The following is a 24281-nucleotide window of genomic DNA, read 5'->3' on the forward strand; positions in this document are numbered from 1 at the left end:
AAAAAAAAAAACAAGCAAAGTAAATATATAAGGGTTGGACAAAATAAAAAGAATATATAAAACAGTTTTTTTGTTGTTTTAGTTTAGTTTTATATTTTATTTTTGTTTTATTTATATATTTATTTATTTTTTGTTCATTTTCTTTAGTTTTTTTGTTGTTGTTAATTTTATATATTTAGTTCTTGTTTTGATTTGACTTGACTTTTGTTTATGTTAGTTTAATTTTTTGTTTAATTGTTTTAATTAGTTTGATATATTATTTTTGTTTTGTTTAAAAAGTATGTATGTAGTTTTTTATTTTACTTGACTGTTTTGTTTATTTTTGCTTTTTCATTTTTTCATCTCATTTATGTAGTTTTATGTAGTATGTAGTTTTATATTATTGTTTGTTTTGTTTAAATATATTTATATATTTATTTATTTTATTTTATTTAAATTAATTGTATTAAATAAAGGGAGATTTTTTTATATATTGGTTTTATATTATTTATACACTTCATTCTTTTTGTTTATTTTATTTTAATTTTGTTTGTTATATATTTGTTTATTTGATTTGGTTTTAAATATTGTTTTGTGTAAGTTTATATGTGCGTGTGTGTGTGTGTGTGTGTGTGTGTGTGTGTGTGTGTGTGTGTGTGTGTGTGTGTGTGTGTGTGTGTGTGTGTGTGTGTGTGTGTGTGTGTGTGTGTGTGTGTGTGCATTAATTGTTTTGTTTTGATTTTACTTGACTATGGTTTATTTAGTTTTAGTTTTGTTTAAATTTTAAATATTTTTAGTTTTGTTGACATATTGGAATATTCCCCATTTTATTAACAGTTAAATGCAGTATATTTATTTACAGGGAAGTAAAGAAAGTAATGCACTGTACTTTAATTACTTCCCTGCATCCTGAGTTTAAGGGCACAAGTGTGATGGGCTGTTGCTGTTTCTTTGTAGAGGTCAAAGCAGCGCCCTTCTGGTTACCAGCCCTGAGCGCCACACATCTCCTCATTGCTTTCTCAAGTCATGCTGTCAATGCTATTAATATCACATTAAATCATACCTCTCGTTGCGGTGTTGGAGGTTAACCATTCAGTGTTCTGAGACTGTTTTTGTGCTGCATAAGGAGAAGTTGGAAGAATGGATCAGATTCGTAGAAGGGGAATTGGAGTTAAATGTACCAGACTATATCTAACTGTACCACAGCATCTCTGAGGATCTCTAATCGGAGCGCCATCCTTTGCTGCTCTGACAGGCAGTTTCTGGGTCAGTCCTCAGCCCTGAGAGAGGGCCCAATACACCAGCATCACAGAGAGAGAGGGAGCGGGAGAGAGAGAGGTATTTATAGAAAAATGGGGCTTCACTGTACCTTTTTCTTGCAAAAGAATCATTAAAAGACCCAGCTAGCTTGTCCCAGATTTCTGCTCGGTGCTCTGCGTGAGGGTTAGGACTGGACCAACTCAGTGGAGATGTAGAGCCACGGCTGCAGAGAGCTTGGCAGCGCTCTCATGATCTACACTGGACCGACATCTTCATGGAAGGGTCCTGGATGGAGACTAAACCTGCTGGATCGACTCTTTCACTGAAGGTTTTTTTTTTTTTTGTAAAAATGGAGCTGTGACTTGTTGAGGAGGGCAATGGGGTGCTGACCTGATGTGACCTCTTAGAGCTTGACTTCGATACCATTCAGAAGACCCAGAAACCATGATGAGAAGATTTCTGAAGAGCCAGAAGGGCCGTTTCTCTCTTCGTCAAAGCCGATCAGGATCCCGCAGTGCCTCCAAAGATTTCTGTAAGTTCCTAATGCAGAACACAGAGCTCTGTAATGCGCTGTCTGTCTGCTGTGCTATAGCCATATGCATTTCAGTCTTTAACTGACAAAACTATTCATGTATTTTATATATTATATTAAAGTTCACACAACATCTAAACCATACAATAAAGTGTGTGTGTGTGTGTGTGTGTGTGTGTGTGTGTGTGTGTGTGTGTGTGTGTGTGTGTGTGTGTGTGTGTGTGTGTGTGTGTGTGTGTGTGTGTGTGTGTGTGTGTGTAAATAAGTATTAGTAAAAAAAAATCCAGTTTATTGATTATTCTAATGCCATTTTACCTTATATAATATGGTAATGTACATATACATACACAAATTAATGTTTCTTCACTTCCACAGACCCAAACCCTAACGTGCTGAGAGATTTCCCACTGAATATTGGTGCGTAAAGTAATTGCTTGATCTTTTTTTATTTCATCTGTTATTAGGTAATACAATCTATTTTAGATACACCTAGAAGGCTGTAGATTTGGTTTGAATAGATGTGGGGATTTTGACAGTCTTCCAACATTTTAGTTTATGTATTTATATAAATTTGAATGGATGAATTGGTTTTGGGTAGATTTTGTATATATTTTTGAAGCACCAGTGGAACAGTCACTGAGGCGGAAGACAGTTAAGCTCAAAGTTACAATAACAGGGCACTAAAGTGACCTTTGTACCGACTCTGAAAAACACAAAGCAAAAGATGCCCAGAGTCTCTGATCACCTGCATGAACCTGCCACAGACCTGCTGCAGGAGGCTTGAGGACTGCAGATGTGAACAGAGCAATAAACTGCAATGTCCATAATATAAGACCTGAGATGGTGCTAAGGGAGACAGATTGTCCTTTAAGTGCCAAACATGTGCCTATATGTCCCCTGCAATCTGTTTGAGAACTAGTGTCTTGGTGAAGAGTGGGGTATAAAAGTAAGGGTTAATACATGGCTAGCTGTGCATTAATCATTTTTAATGCACAACATGGAGGCAAAGAAGCGCCCTCTGCGAAGTGCATTAAAATCATTGAATGCACAGCTAGCTGTGGATTATTCCATGATCATTTGCTAATACTGATAACTTAAAGCTTTTATTGAGGTTTGCAGCGCAAAAATTTACCGAAACGGGTAAAACTTGTGGTTATTTTCATCAGTTATGGCTTGTTAGATCTAGCATTCTGCTCGCTTTGAGTCAGACAGAGATAAAGTAGTGCAAGATTGCATTTATTTGAATGAATGAACTATAGCATTTATCTAAATTCATTCTTTCTTTGCATGTGTGATGCATGTGTGAAGTGTGAGTTTAATTACTTAAAAAAATAGCAATATAAACCTCGTTTTAGAGAAATATAATGTATAATGTTGCAGGGCAGCGTTGATAACAAGTGTCTCCTGTATATTTCTATGTGCGCAAGACGGTTTCCGGTTTTTGTGCGAGTGATGGTTGTGCGTGCGCTCTTAAATGAAAACAACGCATTAATATAGAAAGGTGATTAAACTGACTGTAACTACCTGTGCATTAAACAGGGTTTTTTTTGCACACCATCCAGCCAATCAGAAATGAGTATTACAGACTATGGTAATATCAACTTTTTCTAGAGCTGGGTCTTCCAGCAAATAACCAGGGTTGGCCAGAGGAATTTGGCTTTAAGCTGGGTGGAGATGGACCCAGTTACATCCTCTCTGTGGTGGAAGGCAGCAGCGCTTACATGGCCGGGCTGCAGCCTGGTGACCAGGTCCTGGAGATTGATGGGCAGAACGTCTCCTCCCTCAGCACCAAAGCTCTTGTCGCTCTCGCTCAGACCCTCAAGACTGTGCCGCCCAGCATCGGAGTCGTGTCTAGAATTGAACAGGTTAGTTAGTTTTTTATTGAGGTAATATTTTACTGTTAATAATAAAACGGATGGATGGATGTATGATTGATATAGATGGATATGGAGATGGAGGGGTGGATGGATGGATGGATGGCTAAAGAGATGGATGGATGGATGGATGATTGATATAGATGGATATGGAGATAGAGGGGTGGATGGATGGAGGGATGGAGGGATATATGATTGATAGGTATAGATGTGGATGGTATGGGTAGATAGGTAATAAATATATATATGGATAGATAGATAGATAGATAGATAGATAGATAGATAGATAGATAGATAGATAGATAGATAGATAGATAGATAGATAGATAGATAGATAGATAGATAGATAGATAGATAGATATAGATGGATGATAGATATGGATGGATGAATGATATAAATAGGTGGATGATAGATATAGAGATCGATGGATGGATGATAGATATAGATATGGATGGATAGGTGGATGATAGATGGATGGATGATACATAGATATACAAACCCGATTCAAAAAAAGTTGGGACACTAAGAATACAACATAGATGACATATCAAATGTTTAACCTGAGAAAATGTATAATTTAATTTTAAATTTCATGGCATCAACACTGTGTGGCATCCCCTTTTATTTTGTCATGTCATATATTATTTATAACAGTCTGCAAACGTCTGGAGACTGAGGAGAAGTTGATCAAGTTTAGGAATGGGGATGTTGTCCCATTCTTGTCTAATACAGGCTTCTATTTGCTCAACTGTCTTAGGTCTTCTTTGTCGCATCTTCCTCTTTATGATGCGCTAAATGTTTTCTATGAGTGAAAGATCTGGACTGTAGGCTGGCCATTTCAGTACCCGGATCCTCCTTCTACGCAGCCATGATGTTGTAATTGATGGAGTATGTGGTCTGGCATTGTCATGTTGGAAAATGCAAGGTGTTCCCTGAAAGAGACGACGTCTGGATGGAGCATATGTTGTTCTAGAACTTGGATATACCTTTCAGCATTGATGGTGCCTTTCCAGATGTGTAAGCTGCCCATGCCACACACACTCATGCATTCCCATACCATCAGAGATGCTGCTTCTGAACTGAGCACTGATAACAACTTGGGTTGTCCATGTCCTCTTTAGTCCGGATGACATGACGTCCCAGTTTTCCACAAAGAACTTCCTTCACATTTTGATTCGTCTGACCGCAGATAATTTTTCCACTTTGCCACAGTCCATTTTAAATGAGCCTTGGCCCAGAGGAAACGCCTGCGCTTCTGGATTATGTTTAGATATGGCTTCTTTTTTGAACTATAGAGTTTTAGCCGGCAATGGCGAATTGCACCTGGATTGTTTTCTGGAAGTATTCCTGAGCCCATGTTGTGATTTCCATTAGAGTATCATTCCTGTATGTGATGCAGTGCCGTCTAAGGGCCTGAAAATCACGAGCATCCAGTATGGTTTTCCGGCCTTGACCCTTACACACAGATATTGTTCCATCTAATATCTTTGGATGATATTATGCACTGTAGATGATGATAACAAACTCTTTGCAATTTTTCTCTGAGAAACTCCTTTCTGATATTGCACCACTATTTTTCGCCGCAGCATTGGGGGAATTGGTGATCCTCTGCCCATCTTGACTTCTAAGAGACACTGCCGCTCTGAGAGGCTCTTTTTATACCCGATCATGTTGCCAATTGACCTAATAAGTTGCAAATTGGTCCTCCAGCTGTTCCTTATATGTACATGTATCTTTTCCAGCCTCTTATTGCTACCTGTCCTAACATTTTTGGAATGTGTAGCTCTCACAAAATCCAAAATGAGCCAATATTTGGCATGACATTTCAAAATGTCTCACTTTCTTAGAAGAAAAGGTTCTATTGGCGCTACGTAGTTGGAACCTCTAAAAGGTTCACTGGAATAAAGGCTTTTCTTACTTAGTATTTTTGTCTCATTTCTAGCCCAAGCATCTTAACATTCTTAAAATGAAGTATTTACTAGACAAGCAAAAGTAATTGTCTTATTTTGGGGAAAATAACTCAAAATTAGGAGAGATTTTACTAAGATAAGAAATGCATTTTTTTCTTTGATAAGAAATGCATTTTTTTGCAGTGTTATATATAGAACCCTTTTTAAGTGCCAAAAGGGTTCTTTTTGTCATTATAGATTTTAGCAGAAAAGGGTCTTTGGTATACTCAACTATACTTGTATATATAACCTTTTAAGGGTTCCAAATACATAGAACCTTTTCTTCTAAGAGTGTATATTCTGTTGTGAATAAAATATAAGTTTATGAGATTTGTAAACTATTGCATTCTTTTTTTTATTCCCAATTTGTGTCCCAACTTTTTTGGAATATGGTTTGTAGAAATGGATGGATGGAAGGACTGATGATAGATATGAATGTATTGATGATAGATATGAATGGATAGATAATATATATGGAATATGGATATAGAGATGGATGGATTATAGATATAGATGGATGATAAATATAGATATAAATGGATGATAGATATAGATATGGATGGATGGATATGCTTATAGATATAGATACGCTTGTTGTTTAAAAGAGAATTCAGATCTCTTCACTTTTCTTTTCTTTTGGCTGTGCACATCCTTGCCACCACAGCTGGACATTGCCCCTGGGCCTGATGGTCGTTTTGGCTTCACCATAGTGGGGGACAGTCCCCTGCTGGTGGAGGACTGCATGCCCAACTCTCCAGCCGGCCGGAGTGGGCTGCGAGCAGGAGACTATGTGATGGAGGTCAATGGGATTCCAGTGAAACAGCACGAGACAGCGGCGGCCATGATCAAGGCCTCTCAGGGACGGACGCTGCGGCTGGGCGTGCTCCGTCTGAATCGCTGGCAGAAACGCACCAGCAGCAGCATGAAGGAGACCTACCAGAGCGGAGACATCGTGAGGCAGGACCGCAAGCACAAAGCCCTGGAGTTCAACAAGAAGGTGGGTCATAAAGGCATGTAGAAATATGGCTCAACTGGAACTCAAAGTGTTTCAAAGCCCATAATAAAGAGTGCAAGTGTATAATCGTCTGTTTAAAATTTTTAATAGGTTGAAGAGATTTTAGGGGAGGAGCCTGAGGTGAAAGAGAGACTGTTTGATTTGCTGAAGCAGTATGCAAATGAGAGGGATGTTGAAGGGCTGGCATCCACACTTCCAGAAATACTGCTCACCGAGGAGCATCAGCAACTGATTGACAGCATCAGGTACCAATGAACTTTTTCTTCTTTCTTTTTTTCTAACCAATGCCAACTCATTACATTTTAAGTTTCCTCTTTGTGTTTGGATTGGTGGTGATGCTGAATTTAATTTAATTATTTTATTTTATTTAATAATACTTTTTTTTTAAACTCTTTACAATAAGGTTTAATTAGTTAACATGAACTAACAATAAAAAATACTTCTACAGCATCTATTTACCTTAATTTAGTAATACATTTAAAATATGTATATTTTTAGTTAATTTATTTATTTATCCAGAAAAAAAAACCGTTCAACTATCAAGTAAGGGCAAGCTCACACAACAGGACTGTAAGACTATCTGAATGGTTGTGGTGCTCACACTACACAAGGTGTCTTGTCATAGCAGCGCACATACTACACAACGCAACGCTGACGAGGTGCACAAACAACAAGACATTTGGTCAAAATGGCAGTCCCGGCCAACGTTTTCTCACATAAATTCACATGAGAAATGTGATAGCAAGTGATAGCGGGGTTGTTACCCGTTTTATTGGCTGGATCAGTTCCACCTTGTCGTTGCATCACATTGCACACACTACAAGATGGCGATACTACCATAAAACAGGTTTGAAAATATTGCTATGGATGGATGACAGATGGACAGACAGAGAGGATGGATGGATGGATGGGCTCAGACCACGTCTCTGACCTGCTCATATTTAACGTGCGTTGGTAACTCCAAAGAGCCGCTATTTGGCTGCGATCCGGAGGTTTTGTTGCAGACCTTGGAAATCTGTCTGCGACAGCAAAATCCAGCCAAAAGTCATGTAGTGTGAGCTTGCCTTAAAGGGATGGTTCACCCCAAAATGACAATTCTGTCATCATTTACTCACCGTCAAGTTGGTCCCAAACCGGTGAATTTTTTTCTTTTTTCTTCTGCTGAACACAAAAGAAGGTATTTTAAAGATTGTCAGAGCCAAATGATGACAGGATTTTCTTCAGAATTTCGAACTCTCACTATCCCTTTAAGACTATCAGGACAGCCATCAACTGGATGTTATATAACTTGGTGTTATATAACTTGATGTATATATAATATGTTCTATTGTGAATTGACTAAATTGTGGTGTCATAGCTAACGTTGTACCACCTGTAGTGGACATGATGATGCTAAGAAAGTGTCACCCTTAAAAATAAAGGTGCAGGAAGAACCAAAAATGGGTGTGATACCATAGAAGAACCCTTTTTGGTTCCCCAAATAACTGTTTTGGGAAAGGTTCTTTAAAGAACCATTTTTTTCTAAAGATTTTATAGTCTAAAGAACCTTTTTGCACTACAAATAACCTTTTGTGCAATGGAAAGGTTCTTTGGATATTAAAGGTCCCGTTCTTCGCGTGTTTTAGAAGCTTTGATTATGTTTACAGTGTGCAATATAACATGACTTCATGTTTCACGTGTAAAAAAACAGTATTTTTCACACAATTTACTTATCTGTACAGCGCTGTTTCCTCTCTCCTAAAAACGGCCTGATGATTTCCTTGTTCTATGAAGTCCCTCCTTCAGAAACACGTAACGAGTTCTGATTGGGCCAGCGCTTCCCGTGTTGTGATTGGACAGCAGCTTAGCGCACTTTGCCCGGAAAGGTCCCGCCTCTTACCATAACGGGGAGATGCAAGCGCTGAATGCGCACTCTTCTCCACGTGAGAGAGCAACAAGACCACGCCCCCTATTTTGCGTGTTCTTGTGGGAGGAGGGTTCGTCAACAAACGGTTTTAGTTGCGTCATTAAAGCAGGAAGTGCAGGGGTGTTGTCCAAACCGGCCGTTCGCTGTAGGCTTTGAAAGGGAACTTCTGTTAAATAAAATAACTCACTTGGCATTGAACTTTGAGCTTTATAATTTTACAGGTATTATTTATGCTCTAACAGCAACATTTCACACTAACTAAAGTTTGAAAGATGGAATAGTGAAGAACGGGACCTTTAAAGGTTCATGGAAACATACACCCTCCCAAAGAGCCATTTAAGAACCTTTATTTTTTTCAGAGTGTGGGTGGACTTCCTCTTCTTCTTCCTCTCTGATTTTTTAAAGTTCTGTATAATGTCTTTTCCTATCTAACAATATGAGTCATAAGAGATTATTACATTATAGTAAGAGAGCAGCTTTATGTAACATTCCTGTAAAATGTGCCATGTCATTATAGACCGCCAAATTAAATCCAATGAGCTGGATGATCTCTCTCATGTTATTGTCGCCTTTGTGGTGCAGCTATCTAAGTCCAGCTTTATCTCACTCTTTAGTTTGTTTCAACATGCTTATTGAATATATTTTTGAACAATGGATTTAATAAAAACTATTATCCTAAATTATGTATTTCATCAATTATTTTTAAAAAACTGTAATGGTCATAAACAATTAGATCACAGATTTAATACATTTTTTTTAATTAGACGGACGATACTTGATACCAATAGCTTATTATTCAGAATGATATCTGCCAATATTGATACTTTGTTGTTCTTAAGGAAAAAAATCTCTCCCAACTAATGCTGTAATCTATATAGACAACCTCTCATTTGGTACATTAGGCTACTGTAATATTACAGGGTAAAATAGTCCAACTGCTTTTTATTTTCAGGTGAAATTTCTCAAATAAAAAACTAAAATGTCAGCTCAGTTTGTCTTCATGACCAATTTATTCAATCATACAAATATAATTAACAGACAATTAGCTTTTCTTCAGTGTTTTTATATTGTGCTTTTCACCAGTGCGGTCTCAGCAAAAGTGTGTGTCAAGAGCATATCAACCTCAAAGGGGGACTCGCCAGCACACTTTTGAATTCTAAAATGACAAATGGCACACTGTTTCTCACGGACTTAGCATACACGTGTACATGGCAGCCACTGTAAGTCCACAAGACCAAGTGTGCCATTTTGGGACAGGGCCATTGTCACGTTAACTTTGAAAGCCCAAATTCAGCACAAGAAACATTTTGCAATCTGACATGTTTTTCCTTCCCCTTTTGATTGACAGCATATAATTGGCCCTTATCATTGGCTGTTTTAAAAAAATGAAGTGCTTTTATCTGCCATCTATTATTAATTATTTAAAAAAATGTATTTAATGTATCATAGATACATATGTGTGTGTATGTATATATATTTATATTTGTTAAAAAAAATCTTACTCTAGAAGCTCTTTCTCTTATGTTTGTGGGTGTCAGCTCTGCCTCCCGCAGTAATAACTCGCTGATGAGGGTTTTTGTCAGGAGAATTTGACTCATCTCAAAGCTCGAAGGTTTTCAGTTTCACTAACGGAGCAGTTTTCACAGCAACCGCCTCTGGCTGCCAATGAGGAATTATGCCCGTGAGGTTTACCGGATAAAATACGGTTTCATCGAGTATTTTTCAGATGCTATGACTTAAAGTTAAACTCTCAGAAATGGGGACTCTTTTGGACCTCTCTTACCTTCATGAAGAGTGAATTATGAAGAAGAACAGCATGCTCCAGATACCTAGATTCCCACTTTTCATCAGTTTGTTCTGATTAAACCCTTGATAGCCCATGTCCTTGTATTATCAGGAACCATGAACGCCTTCTTTAGCAAGTAAGAAATGTTTTTTGTATTTGGTTTGATTTGCTGTCATTTTCCATTGCTCTTAGGCAAGTCACTCTTTTGTCTTTACTATCAGAAGACTGTTGTTGACGGTGTTAGTTTTGAATATTATTCACATTTGACTTTGAAATGAATGAAAAGATAGTAGGTTTGAATGCATATTAACCTTTGTAGCTATCACTTGTATTTGGCATGCATCACTGCATGTCCACCGTCCTTCAGTCCACTCTCGCGCTGACCAGCTTCTGTGCTGCGCTCTGTCCCTGCAAAAATTTGTTCTCCCCATGGAACCTCCCTATTTTTAAGCAGCCTACTTCTTGTAATAAATCTCTCTTAGGTCTGTGACGCACCAGAAGTTTGAACAAAATCCACATAACAACTTTCTTGATTCAAACTACAGCGGAGGTACAAAGAACCGGCTAACTAGATTTTGGGACCTTAAACTCGAAAGGAATCAGTTCTTCTGTGGCTTCATGTTTTGACCTCAACTATCTGGTTGGAGTCGGTTGTGCATCCTCAAGTGTTTTCTGCTTTTGTCCTTGTGAATCTGGATACTTCAAGGATCTTCTAACTGGTGCACAATTATGTGGATCAGATTGAATAACTCGTTTTTTTTCCCTGAGTCTCCCACATGATGACCTGCCTTAGATATCCAGTGGGACAGTGTCTATTTTCTCTCTCTCACTCTCACTCTCTCCGTTCTTGCTGCACTCTTTCATTCAATTCTCTCTCTTCACCTTTGAAGCAGCTGCAACTTTGCCTCTCGTCTGCAGTTGAAGGCATCTGGTCTACCGTTCTGGATGTAAAGTCCTTTCTAACGTTAAACTCCCCAAGGCAACACAGCATGGCGACGTAGGCGACCCTGCCAAAGCTTACCCGATGATGACGTGACCTGAAGTTTCCTTCTTCATACATGCAACGTCATCGCTCCTCAAGTTGGTGCTAATCTCCTCATCTGGCTTCTGGAGACCATGGCTTTTCCAACTATCCTGTTTTATTGTATGTCAGTGAACGATTATATCCGCTTTATGAAGACTCCTGCACTCAGATCAAGAACATCTCATGGCTTCTTTGAGACGTAATTTAAAGGAGAGATGGGGCTCAGGCGTTTTCGGTAAGGTTAGCCTTCTAAGATCAGGCAGAGAAGCTAATTTTAGAAGTTGGGGGTTTGATTCATTTTCTGGGGAAATGTTAACTCTTTAATTAATTATGCAGTTTCGAACATTAATGGACTTCTAGATCTGTACAGCAAGTAGAAAAAAAATATTCAAGCTTTGAGTTTCTTTTTGCTTTTTACTTCAAAATCATCCTCCTCATTTGGCCTTTTTGTTGAGCTTGCTTTCTTTAATAATGAATTTCCCATTATTTTATGGCACTGAGAACTTGTTAGGGGATGTTTATCAGTTTGTCATGGCATGCTTTTATGCGATTTGTATAGCTATACAAAGAAGAAACAAAACAATTAGAAACAGGTGTAGAGTTTACTTGCTTGTGTTAATAGATGTCTTTTGTAATTGACTCTTCTTCATTCCCACCTTCATTCATTTTAAAAAGTGTGTCCTTGATCTGTGTTCCCTCCCCTCTCTGACTCTGGGTTAATTTTAGATTTCCTTTGACCTCCTTCTAATTGAGGGCATCTTGAACTAAATAAAACTTTAAGAGAAATGTGGATTTAAGATGCATTAGGAGTTTTCGGGGAAACTTTCAAGACTTAATGAATTGATGAGAAGGTATGCACTTTTAAAACTTAAATTCTGTGGCAAGTTTGTACTTGGGTACAAATGAGATCTTCATATGTTGTAATGTAGTGTGAAAGTTTGCATGTATATGAGGCTATTATTTATATGTACAATGGCAGTAATCTAATCTTCACTTTAGTAGTATTGTGATACATTACAAGGGATAATTCAGTGTTTACCAATACAGGTTGCATCTGTTCTGATCAGATGATGCTAAAAAAAGTTAATAAAAAAATTAATCCGTAACACTTTATTTTACAGTGTCCTTGTTACATACAAACATATGGTAAAAGATTTGGGACGCCTGCCTGTACATGCTCATGAACTTTAATGACCTCCCATTCTTAATCTGTAGGGTTTAATATGGAGTTGTCCCACCCTTCAACTCTTCTGGCTTTCCACAAGGTTTAGGATTGTGTTTATGGGAATTTTTGACCATTCTTCTAGAAGTGCATTTGTGATGTCAGGCACTGATGTTGGAGGAGAAGGCCTGGCTCTCAGTCTCTGCTCTAATTCATCCCAAAGTTGATCTATCGGGTTTAGGTCAGGACTCTGTGCAAGTTCCTATACACCAAACTCACTCATCCATGTCTTTATGGACCGATGCTTTGTGCACTGGAGCGCAGTCATGTTGGGACAGGAAGGGGCCATCCCCAAATGGTTCCCACAAAGTTGGGAGCATGAAATTGTCCAAAATGTCTTGGTATGCTGACGCATTAAGAGTTCCTTTCACTGGAACTAAGGGGCCAAGCCCAACCCCTGAAAACAACCCCCACACCATAACGCTTTGCATTGCACTTGGTGGCGTAAGGCTTGGATGAGCTGCTCGGCCATGGAAACCCATTCCGTCTGAAACTGCTCCATTGGGCTGTGTTTAAACCGAACCAGGAAAGACATCGATTGGATAAAGCTACAACCAATCAGAGCAACGAAGCGACGCATAACGTTAGTTGTCAAATGTCAACAGAACTGCACTGTGTTGTTAAGTCTGAGGTTTTTGCCGTGCCTTGTTTTCCATGTCCGCGGGTTGAAGCGACCGCAATAATGCGCAATAATGCTAATAGACCCGGGAATGCGAATTTTAGCTGGCAACCTTGCCAAAATAACACATTTTACCCCCCAAACGCCATTTTTTTTCCAGAGGATAAAATGATAACATTAATCAATTGCATTGTTTTATTTAAAGTGTCATGAAAACACTGTTATATCATTGGTCATTCACACCTCAGATTTAAAAAATACAAAAAATATTGGCATGGAAAAGTGGGAGATGTACTGCATGGGAAGAGGGGAGGGAACAACCAATAAAACAGTCAACAAAAAAACCTTCAACAGACTTGAATATTAAAATATGACCAAGTTGGGGACACTGTATTTGAAAAACATAATGCTTGCTGTTAGAACAAACTAAAAAAAAATCTTTAGAGACTACTAATGAAACCCCTGCCATGAACGCATCAAATACGCTTTAATAAAGTATTCTTGCATGCTCCACGTATAATGCAATCTCGTGCATAATACGGCGAAGTGATCTGGTGAAATGAGTTTATTCGCATGAATAATATGGAGAAACTGATGATGTAGAAACGTCACCTGCAGCCGGGCACTCTGATTTAACGCATATACCTCACTTTTCAAAGATGTTGGTTCAGCTTTGCAAGAAGAATGGAATGGCTCAGAAAAAATATAATTAAATTATTATATTTTATAAATATTATTAAAAAATAACCACTTTTTTCTTAATAATAAACATGAGCATTATTGTTGTTTTCATGGATGTGCAACTTGTACATATCTAACATCTCAAGCAATGTGTTTTAGGGTTTATGTCCCTTTAAGAACTTTATTTTTAATTTTTCACAGTACACAATTTTGGTGCTGTGTTGTTTCACCACTTGTTGCCCAAAGTAGTAATTTTTGAAGCTGTGTGTGAGACGAGTGCAGCTGGAGGATTAACTGAAGCTCTTGAGCGGGGTCTGGGCTGCGAGTCTCCTCCTGATGCTGTGTGCTGTGATCGTGTCCTTGATGGCACATGGGATCGTTCAGATTTATAAGATATCTTCGGCTTTCTGATGAGTCAAAATAGGCAAGTGGGTAATATACATTTGGTGTGCTATGATGACATGTTGACAAACAGCATTCAAAATATGCATTATTTGCAGTTGAATTATATCAAACTCTCAATATTCTTTTTTTATAATAATAATAATAATACCTTTCATTTAAAGGCACCTTTCAAAACACTCAAGGGCACAAAGCAAGGCATATAAAATACAACAAGGCATGCAAAATATAATGCATACAAAACATGAACTTACACATCAATCATTATGTCATTAAAAGCTATTCTAAGCATATACGTTTTTATCTGAACTTTATATATAAAAAATCTATAGGCTAAATCATTTGTGTTGTTCATTTTGGGGTGAGAAATATGACCAAAGCATTACTATTTGAAACATTACTATTTTTTAATGTTTTTGAAAGAAGTCTTTAATGCTCATCAAGCCAGCATTTATCTAATAGAAGCTAATTAGTATGTTTATAACTTTGGTTTATGGTTTTAAGGGATGGTGAGAATTAAAAATTCAGAGATGGGTTGTACCTCAGAGGAGTAAAAGGCCTTTTCTTTTCCACTTTAATCATTCATCCTCCCAGAACTTCAAAATACCCATCAGGCATCTTTCAGAAGTCACCTGCTTACCTGCTTAGCTTTTGAAGTTGATCAAACAGGATATTTATACCTGCCCCTCTTCACAGGGCAAAAAAACAAAAAACAAAAAATGCTTCATCGCATCACATGAGCCCTTCTTCCTTTCATAGCAGGTGGCAAACATCTCCGTAATCCGGTGTAATTATAGCAGACCTTCTCATAGCTGTCCCTCCTCCTCCTCCTCCTTTGCCTGTGTGTCTCTATCCAGTGTCTGTCTCAGTAGGCATGGAAGTGTTCACACGCCTGAACAGTTTCTCCTCTGTGACTCCGTCTGCTGTGTGTGTGCCATGTTTGTCAGGATCTTCATCCCTAAGAAGCACAGGCAGCGCTTTGATGAGATGGTCTCTCAGAGTTTGATCAGCCGGTTGAGGGGCCGAAGCTTCAGCGAGCACAGGAATAATCGCCTGCGGCGCAGCCGGAGTGAAGACCACCCCGACCGGCTGCTGTCCGTGTCCACTAGAGCCAGTTCTGTGCCCCGGACTGCCAATGAGGATGTGGTCATGCCTCCTGCCCGTGGCCTCCGCAAGACCACCTCTCTCATCGCAGGCCATTCCAACGCCTTCTCTACACGCAGGTCAGTCAAATCAGCACTCAGAAGAACTACTTTTTCTTTTTCAGTCGTGGTAGAAATTTGAATCGCCCTTTGCTTTTATATTTTGTAATATTTCATATTCAAATTAATCTATTTATTTATTTATTTATTTATTTATTTATGCTTTCATTTAATTTTGTTATATTGTTTTTTTGTTTGTTTTTTTCAGAAAAAGTTATGTTACAATATTAGGTTCATATAAATATAATGATGGATGGATGGATGGATGGATGGATGGATGGATGGATGGATGGATGGATGGATGGATGGATGGATGGATGGATGGATGGATGGATGGCACTTAAAAACATCCCTTATCATCACATACACAAAAACATTAAAAATACTGATGGATGGACAGACGTACGTATGGACAATCTACCTCTGTAAATGCCATCAATCTATGCCTGTAAATGCTGGAGATTTTATGTCAGTGCAATATTTCACTCTATAATTCATGTTATTATTTTAGTCATATAATTTGACACCTGAGTATGTGTAAGAGAGTAAATATGACACATCATTGAGATTTGTCCTCTTTAATATAGCCTAAATTATGCTTTCAATGTTACTACATGAGTGTATTCTGAAAGTATGAATTAATTCTTTCTTTATTCTGTAGAAGAAGAGCTCTTTATGTAACAGCTGTGTTGGAAGAAAGAGTCTATTTGACTTCTTCTTCTTCTTCTTCTTCTTCTTTTGGCTGTTCCCTTCAGGGGTCGCCACAGCGAATCATCTGCCTCCATCTATTTCTGTCCTCTGTATCCTCTTCTCTCAGACCGACTACCTTCATGTCCTCCTTCACTACATCCATAAACCTCCTCTTTGGTCTTCCTCTTGACCTCATGTCTGGCAGCTCTAACCTCAGCATCCTTTTACCAATGTATTCACTCTCCCTCCTCTGAACATGTCCAAACCATCTCAATCTAGCATCTCTAACTTTGTCTCCTAAACATCTCACACGTGCTGTCCCTCTGTTGTACTCATTCCTGATCCTATCCATCCTCGTCACTCCCAAAGAGAACCTCAACATCTTCAGCGCTGCTACCTCTAGCTCTTCCTCCTGTCTTTTCCTCAGTGCAACTGTCTCCAAACCATACAACATCGCTGGTCTCACTACTGTCCTGTACAGTACCTTTCCTTTCATTCTTGCTGGTACACTTTTATCACACAACAGACCTGACACTTTTCTCCACCCATTCCAACCTGCCTGCACACGCTTCTTCACCTCTTTTCCACACTCCCCATTGCTCTGGACCTAAGTACTTAAAATCCTGCACCTTCTTTACCTCTTCTCCCTGTAACCTCACTGTTCCACTTGGTTCCCTCTCATTCACACACATGCATTCTGTCCTGCTGCGACTAACCTTCATTCCTCTTCTCTCCAGAGCAAACCTCCACCTCTCTAGACTTTCCTCCACCTGCTCCCTGCTCTCACTACAGATCACAATATCATCTGCAAACATCATAGTCCATGGAGATTCCTGTCTGACCTCATCTGTCAGCCTGTCCATCACCACCGCAAAAATGAAGGGGCTCAGAGCCGATCCTTGATGCAGTCCCCCCTTCACCATGAAGTCCTCTGTCTCACCTACGGCACACCTTACCACTGTCCTACTGCTCTCATACATATCCTGCACCACTCTAACATACTTCTCTGCCACTCCAGACCTCCTCATACAATACCACAGCTCCTCTCTTGGCACTCTGTCATATGCTTTCTCTAAATCTACAAAGACACAATGCAGCTCTTTCTGACCTTTTCTGTACTTCTCCATCAACATTCTCAAAGCAAATAATGCATCTGTAGTGCTCCTTCTTGGCATGAAACAATACTGCTGCTCACAAATGTCCACTTCTTCCCTTAGCCTTGCTTCCACTACTCTTTCCCACAACTTCATTGTATGGCTCATCAGCCACTATACCTCTATAGTTTCTATAACTCTGCACATCTCCCTTGTTCTTAAAAATCGGCACCAAAACACTTCTCCTCCATTCTTCAGGCATCCTCTCACTCTCTAAGACCTTGTTGAACAACCTAGTTAAAAACTCTACTGCCATTTCTCCTAGACACTTCCATACCTCCACTGGTATGTCATCAGGGCCAACTGCTTTTCCTCTCTTCATCCTCTTCAAAGCTCTCCTAACTTCACCCTTGCTAATACTTCCTGGTCAACAATATTTGCATCTACAACTCTTCTCTCCCTGTCATTTTTCTCATTCATCAGTTCTTCAAAGTACTCCTTCCATCTTTCCCTCACCCTCCTGTCACCTGTCAAAACATTTCCATCTCTATCTTTAATCACTCTAACCTGCTGCACATCCTTTCCATCTCTATCCCTCTGCCTCGCCAACCGATACACATCCCTCTCACCTTCCTTACTATCTAACCTTGCATCTTGTCCTCATACGCTTTCTGTTTGGACTTTGCCACCTCTATCTTAACCTCACGCTGCATCACCCTATATTCCTGTCTACTTTCCTCCATCCTCTCACTGTCCCACTTCTTCCTAGCTAACTTCTTCCTCTTAGAAAGAGTCTATTTGACTATATTGAATTTATTCTATATACACTCACCTAAAGGATTATTAGGAACACTTGTTCAATTTCTCATTAATGCAATTATCTAATCGACCATTGTGGTCCTGGTTAAGACAATCTCCTGTACTCCAAACTGAATGTCAGAATGGGAAAGAAAGGTGATTTAAGAAATTTTGAGCATGGCATGGTTGTTGGCGTCAGACGGGCCGGTCTGAGAATTTTACAATCTGCTCAGTTACTGGGATTTTCACGCACAATCATTTCTAGGGTTTACAGAGAATGGTGTGAAAAGGGAAAAACATCCAGTATGCGGCAGTGGGCGAAAATGCCTTGTTGATGCTAGAGGTCAGAGGAGAATGGGCCGACTGATTCAAGCTGATAGAAGAGCAACTTTGACTGTAATAACCACTCGTTACAACCGAGGTATGCAGCAAAGCATTTGTGAAGCCACAACACGCACAAGCTTGAGGCGGATGGGCTACAACAGCAGAAGACCCCACCGGGTACCACTCATCTCCACTACAAATAGGAAAAAGAGGCTACAATTTACACAAGCTCACCGAAATTGGACAGTTGACGACTGGAAAAATGTTGCCTGGTCTGATGAGTCTTGATTTCTGTTGAGACATTCAGATGGTCAGAGTCAGAATTTGGCGTAAACAGAATGAGAACATGGATCCATCATGCCTTGATCAGGCTGGTGGTGGTGTAATGGTGTGGGGGATGTTTTCTTGGCACACCTTAGTACCAATTGGGCATCGTTTACATACCACGGCCTACCTGAGCATTGTTTCTGACCATGTCCATCCCTTTATGACCACCGTGTACCCATGCTCTGATTGCTACATCCAGCAGGATAATGCACCATGTCACAAAGCTTGAATCATTTCAAATTGGTTTCTTGAACATGACAATGAGTTCACTTTACTAAAATGGCCCGCACAGTCACCAGATCTCAACCAAATAGAGCATCCAAACAGAGCTAGGTCTTATGTCACTGTATACGTCTTTTCTTTTTTCGCTAGCATTTTAGCAATGCTAGCGAGGCAGCGGGAAATACAAACACATCAGGCATGTTCGAGATGCATCGGTGCTGGGTGGACTGATATGCATATGATATCAAAATACAATGTGATTGATTCAAAAGCATAAGGAGTTGTTAGCTCTCGCTGTACTTTGATGTCATACGGCGATTGGGCTGCACAACGCGCGCCGATGCACCTCGAAAAAACCTTTCATCAACAATGGCTCATGGCTTTATGATCCTACATCGGCCTCAAAATGCCGCGATTCCAACGCATTCGTGTAGCTCTCCATGATTTGTATAGATGGCGATTACAACCGAGCAACTGTTAGCTTGATTAGCTGCTATTTAAAATATGATGGTTACAAGTTTGTGTTCATCTTGTTGGTCACGGTAACTCCGCCTCCAGCCGCTGACGCAAGCGGTTCTTACTTCTAGCCCAGCTATGTTTTATTGCTACTTAAGAAACACTTTTTGTACTTCGGAGCTGGTGCTTTGGTTGTGGAAAGACAAAAAATCGATTTGAAACTAGGCTCTGGCTCCGAACTAGCACCAGCACTGCCTTGGTGGAAAAGGGCTATATGGGATGTGGTGGAGCGGGAGCTTCGTGCCCTGGATGTGCATCCCACAAATCTCCATCGACTGAAAGATGCTATCCTATCAATATGGGCCAACATTTCTAAAGAATGCTTTCAGCACCTTGTTGAATCAATGCCACACAGAATTAAGGCAGTTCTGAAGGCGAAAGGGGTCAAACACAGTATTAGTATGGTGTTCCTAATAATCCCTTAGGTTTGTGTGTGTGTGTGTGTGTGTGTGTGTGTGTGTGTGTGTGTGTGTGTGTGTGTGTGTGTGTGTGTGTGTGTGTGTGTATAAAATTAATATTTTTCTGCACGCATGTATGTATGTATAATAGCTGTATAATAACTATTTTCAAGCAATATTAAATTCACATTATTTTAATAAACCAGTCAGCTTGCATTATATAAATGATCAAGATATTCTACTTATACTTTTTTCTGTTTAAAGGTGCACTATGTAGTATTCCTGCAGTAAAATATCCAAAAACCACCAGGCCAGTGTTATATATTTTGTTCATTTGAGTTCTTACAATATCCCAAATGTTTCCAACTATTTGTTAATTGTGAGAAAATTGCTATTTTAACCAAAGAGCCGAGACATCTGAGGGAGTCTTCTGTCAGTAGCGTCATATCTGTGTTACTCTCGGTTTCCGGTTTTATTCTGCAGAAGCGCTTTACTCTTAGCAGTGTGAACAAGAGTCACAGCAGCCGCTGAGCAAACGCACAGAGTAATGGCATAACATTATTTTAAACACACTTAAATGTGTCTGATATGATAAACAGAGCTGCGTTACCTCACACTCATGACCAGAAAAGCAGAAATGGTGCCGGCGACTGTGTCCCGTCATAATAAAGGTCCGCTGCTCGGGAGCCGTGTGTTTATGTATCAATCGCTCCAGCGGCCGTGCTCAGCTCCTCAACACTCAGTCCTGCTCTGCTTCACACTACAGTAACGTTAATAATCACATCCATCATCATGATTTCTGCCAGAGTCCTATCCCGATTCTTTCCCACCCGCTGTGAGGTGAAGACCACATCCCAAGATACGGAGCTCAAACTTGGGATCATCAAACTACACCTTTGTTTTGCATAGGCACCCTCTAGTCTAGCCGACGCAAAAATTACATAGTGCAGCTTTAAGTAGTGTTTCAAACTTGTGTGTTATGTTTCATTAGGACAGTACGCGTGTACAAAGGGAACCAGAGTTTCGGGTTTACTCTGCGTGGCCATGCTCCAGTCTGGATCGACTCTGTAATCCCAGGTATGAAATTAACAAAACAAAAAATATGGGTTATTAGTGAAGTGTCTTCAGTGTCAAAACATTTGATTAAACCTAAATAGTCAAAGGTTTTACTGTTGTATATAAATATATGACTGTTTTTTTCCCCTCTAAACTCTTATAAATGAATAAGCTTTCTTTTCACATTTGTTGTATGACAGCAATATTACAGTATTGTTGTTCAATATTTTCCTCAGAGTAGTATTATCAAATGTTCTCAAACTTCCGTCTTCACAGGGGAAGGGCTTGTGTCTAGTTGACATCCTACAACAAAACAAGGGTACTTTAGAAAGATGAAAAACGTTTATTTTGGACATGAATCGAGTGAAGGGGAGTGAATTAACAGGCATATTACTGAAGCTGATGACGTGAATGCTGAAATCATTAAAGTTCTGTCATTTCTGACTCATATCGGCAAAAACTGGCAGTGTGCAAGAACAGCAGGAGACGAGAGAGAAAGAAACAAGAAGACACAACAGAAGATTCTCCTCCATAGGCTGAGTCAGAGGGGCACAGGTGGTAGAGTTGTTTTTATCTAGCACAAATCCTTATGGAGTCACACTTTTCCCACAAGAAGCACTCAAAAGGCCAAAAAGTGATCCATTCTTGGGCAGGATGTGACAAACACCCAAGCTGCAGCGCCTTGACTTATAGATCTCACGTTATTTCAAAGGCAATCTCATGAGCACAGCTTAATTTCAGTTGGAGCCCATACGATCTGCTGTTAGTAGTTACTTTCTGCTTGGTCTATTGTCATTCCCCCACCAGGCAGCCCTGCGGAGAAGGCGGGTCTCAAACCTGGAGATCGCATCCTGTTTCTCAATGGGTTGGACATGAGGTGAGGCATTGGAGTACATTGCTTTTATCCTAATGTGGATCTGCAATAGAGTTTACAGCAACCATCACTGTTATTTTTATGCATAGGGTGGGTTAGGGATTTGAACACTTCACCCTGGTAACACTTTATTTTGATAGTCCACTTTAGACATTCTACTAACTCTAAGTAACTTTGCAACTACATATCAACTAACTGTCATTAGAGTATTATTTGACTGTCTGATTAATATTTACTAAAACTTTTTGTCAGTCCCCCAACAGACATTCTACTGACTATAAGTAACTTGGCAACTACAATTCAACTTATTCTACTAACCCGAACCCTAACACCTAACATAACCTTACCAGTCTACTGACAGTCTACTAATACTCTAATGAGAGTAAGCTGACATGTAGTTGCAAAGTTACTTATAGTTAGTAGAATGTCTAAAGTGGACTATCGAAATAAACCCAAACCCCTAAACATAAGTATTAAACTCTTTCCACAATGCTTTGAAAATAAATCATCATACTTGTGATTTTCACATGGTGGATGATAAAACTAAAATAGTCCCATAGAGATCAGAATATGGGGTGGGTTGGAGCTTTAGACCAGTTAGTAGCCATCTACAACCCCCTAACAACACCCAGAACACCCTAACAACCTCAAAGGAGCACAATAACTAACAATCACAACTCCTCAGCAGTCATGTAGCAATGTCAGGGCAACAATGCACAACATTGTATTATCGCAGCAGTTAAAGATTCATTTCTCTTTGTTAGATTGGTTACAGCAGGATAGAACTGGTCAAGTAGACCCTTTGTGATAAAATTGAATCTCTGCATGTTAATAATGCAGTAAGTAAATGTGTCTTGTTGTTGTGCATCTTCTCAGGAGCTGTTCACATGAGAAGGTGGTGTCTATGCTGCAGGGGAGTGGGGCAATGCCAAGCCTGGTGGTTGAAGATGGCCCGCCAGCCTTCCCCATGACTGAACCAGAGCAGGTGGAGGTTTCTCCCCGCTCCCGTGCTCCGGTGCTCAGCTCCCTGCAGTGGGTCGCTGAGATCCTGCCTCCCAGTATCCGTGTACAGGGCCGCACCTTCAGCCAGCAGCTCGAGCACCTTCTCACGCTTCAGGAGAGATACACTATTTGCAAGGCCCTGGAGGCCTTTTTCCAGCACAGGTGAAGGACATGATCATAGCGTTTAGAAAAAGAAAGAAAGTGTATTCTCAGATGGAAATGTTGCGTTGCTTACATTTCTGAACATTGTTTGAAACTTGAGTTGATACATTTTTTTTCCTGGGCTGTTAGAAATGTAGACACTTTGATTGTGGACGTCTTCCCTGTGTTGGACACCCCAGCAAAACAGGTGATCTGGCAGTTTGTTTACCAGTTGCTGACCTATGAGGAGCAGGAACACTGCCAGAACAAGATCTCCCGCTTCCTTGGCTATAAAGTCACACGTGAGCCCTACTTTCTAGTCATTACTCTTTAGTATGCATGTATGTCTGTATGTACTTATAATCGATAGTGCCAACAACAGATCCTGAACCTCCTGCCCATGAGCCTCACCGTCGCAGCAGCTCCATGAAGGTGACAGGAACCACCTACAGGAGTAGTGTGAGGGGACGCAGCTCAGATGATCTGGTTATCGGCACTCATCTGGGCATGGGTAGGCTGTCTTCAAACACTATGTTGTATTACACTGAGTTCAAATTAAATGTTTATATATGAAATGTAACCTACGCTATATTGCCAAAAGTATTGGGACACCCCTCCAAATCATTGAATCACTTCCATGGCCACAGGTGTATAAAAATCAAGCACTTAGGCATGTAGACACTTCTATAAACTTTTGTGAAAGAATAGGCCACTCTCAGGAGCTCAATAAATTGAAGCATGGAACCGTGATAGGTTGCCACCCGTGCAATAAGTGAAATTTCCTCACTACTAAATATTCCACGGTCAACTGTTAGTGGTATTATAACAAGGTGGAAGCAATTGGCAGCAACAGCAACTCGGCCATGAAGTGTTAGGCCACGTAAAATCACAGAGCGGGGTCAGCACATGCTGAGGTGCAAAGTCACCAACTTTCTGCAGAGTCAATAGCTACAGACCTTCAAACTTTGTGTGGTCTTCAGATTAGCTCAAGATCAGTGTGTAGAGAGCTTCATGGAATGGGTTTCCGTGGCCGAGCAGCTAATCCAAGTCTTGCATCACCAAGTGCAATGCAAAGTGTCGGATCCAGTGCTGTAAAGCACACCTCTGGACTCTAACGCAGAGGAGATGTGTTCTCTGGAGTGACCAATCACGCTTCTCTGTCTCTGTGATGGACAAGTTTGGGGGACCTCACAAATGCGCTTCTAGAAGAATGGTCAAAATTCCCATAAACACACTCCTAACCCTTGTGGAAAGCCTTCCCAGAAGAGTTGAAGCTGTTATAGCTGCAAAGGGTGGGCCAACTTCATATTAAACCCTACAGATTAGGAGTGGGATGTCATTAAAGTTTGTGTGCATGTAAAGGCAGATGTCCCACAACTTTTGGCAA

The 24281-nt window shown here is 39.9% G+C and overlaps 1 protein-coding gene across 2 annotated transcripts in view; it reads left to right on the forward strand.

The window, feature by feature from the left end:
• The first annotated feature begins 1110 nt into the window (after positions 1 to 1110).
• Positions 1111 to 24281, forward strand: part of grid2ipa (glutamate receptor, ionotropic, delta 2 (Grid2) interacting protein, a) — a 36724-nt gene continuing 13553 nt past the window's right edge. The window contains exons 1-11 of one of the 2 annotated variants that reach the window (XM_067458331.1): positions 1111 to 1771; positions 2147 to 2188; positions 3383 to 3636; positions 6260 to 6592; positions 6701 to 6855; positions 15198 to 15473; positions 20813 to 20898; positions 21685 to 21754; positions 22628 to 22915; positions 23045 to 23196; positions 23277 to 23405. In XM_067458331.1, the coding sequence (XP_067314432.1) occupies positions 1684 to 1771; positions 2147 to 2188; positions 3383 to 3636; positions 6260 to 6592; positions 6701 to 6855; positions 15198 to 15473; positions 20813 to 20898; positions 21685 to 21754; positions 22628 to 22915; positions 23045 to 23196; positions 23277 to 23405 (1873 nt within the window). In that variant the 5' untranslated portion in view covers positions 1111 to 1683. Of the gene's footprint in view, positions 1772 to 2146; positions 2189 to 3382; positions 3637 to 6259; positions 6593 to 6700; positions 6856 to 10871; positions 11562 to 15197; positions 15474 to 20812; positions 20899 to 21684; positions 21755 to 22627; positions 22916 to 23044; positions 23197 to 23276; positions 23406 to 24281 lie in introns of those variants that run through there. The other variant, XM_067458337.1, reaches the window with a different exon arrangement.

This window comes from Pseudorasbora parva, chromosome 2 (genome assembly GCF_024679245.1).
Source record: "Pseudorasbora parva isolate DD20220531a chromosome 2, ASM2467924v1, whole genome shotgun sequence".
NCBI lineage: Eukaryota > Metazoa > Chordata > Actinopteri > Cypriniformes > Gobionidae > Pseudorasbora > Pseudorasbora parva.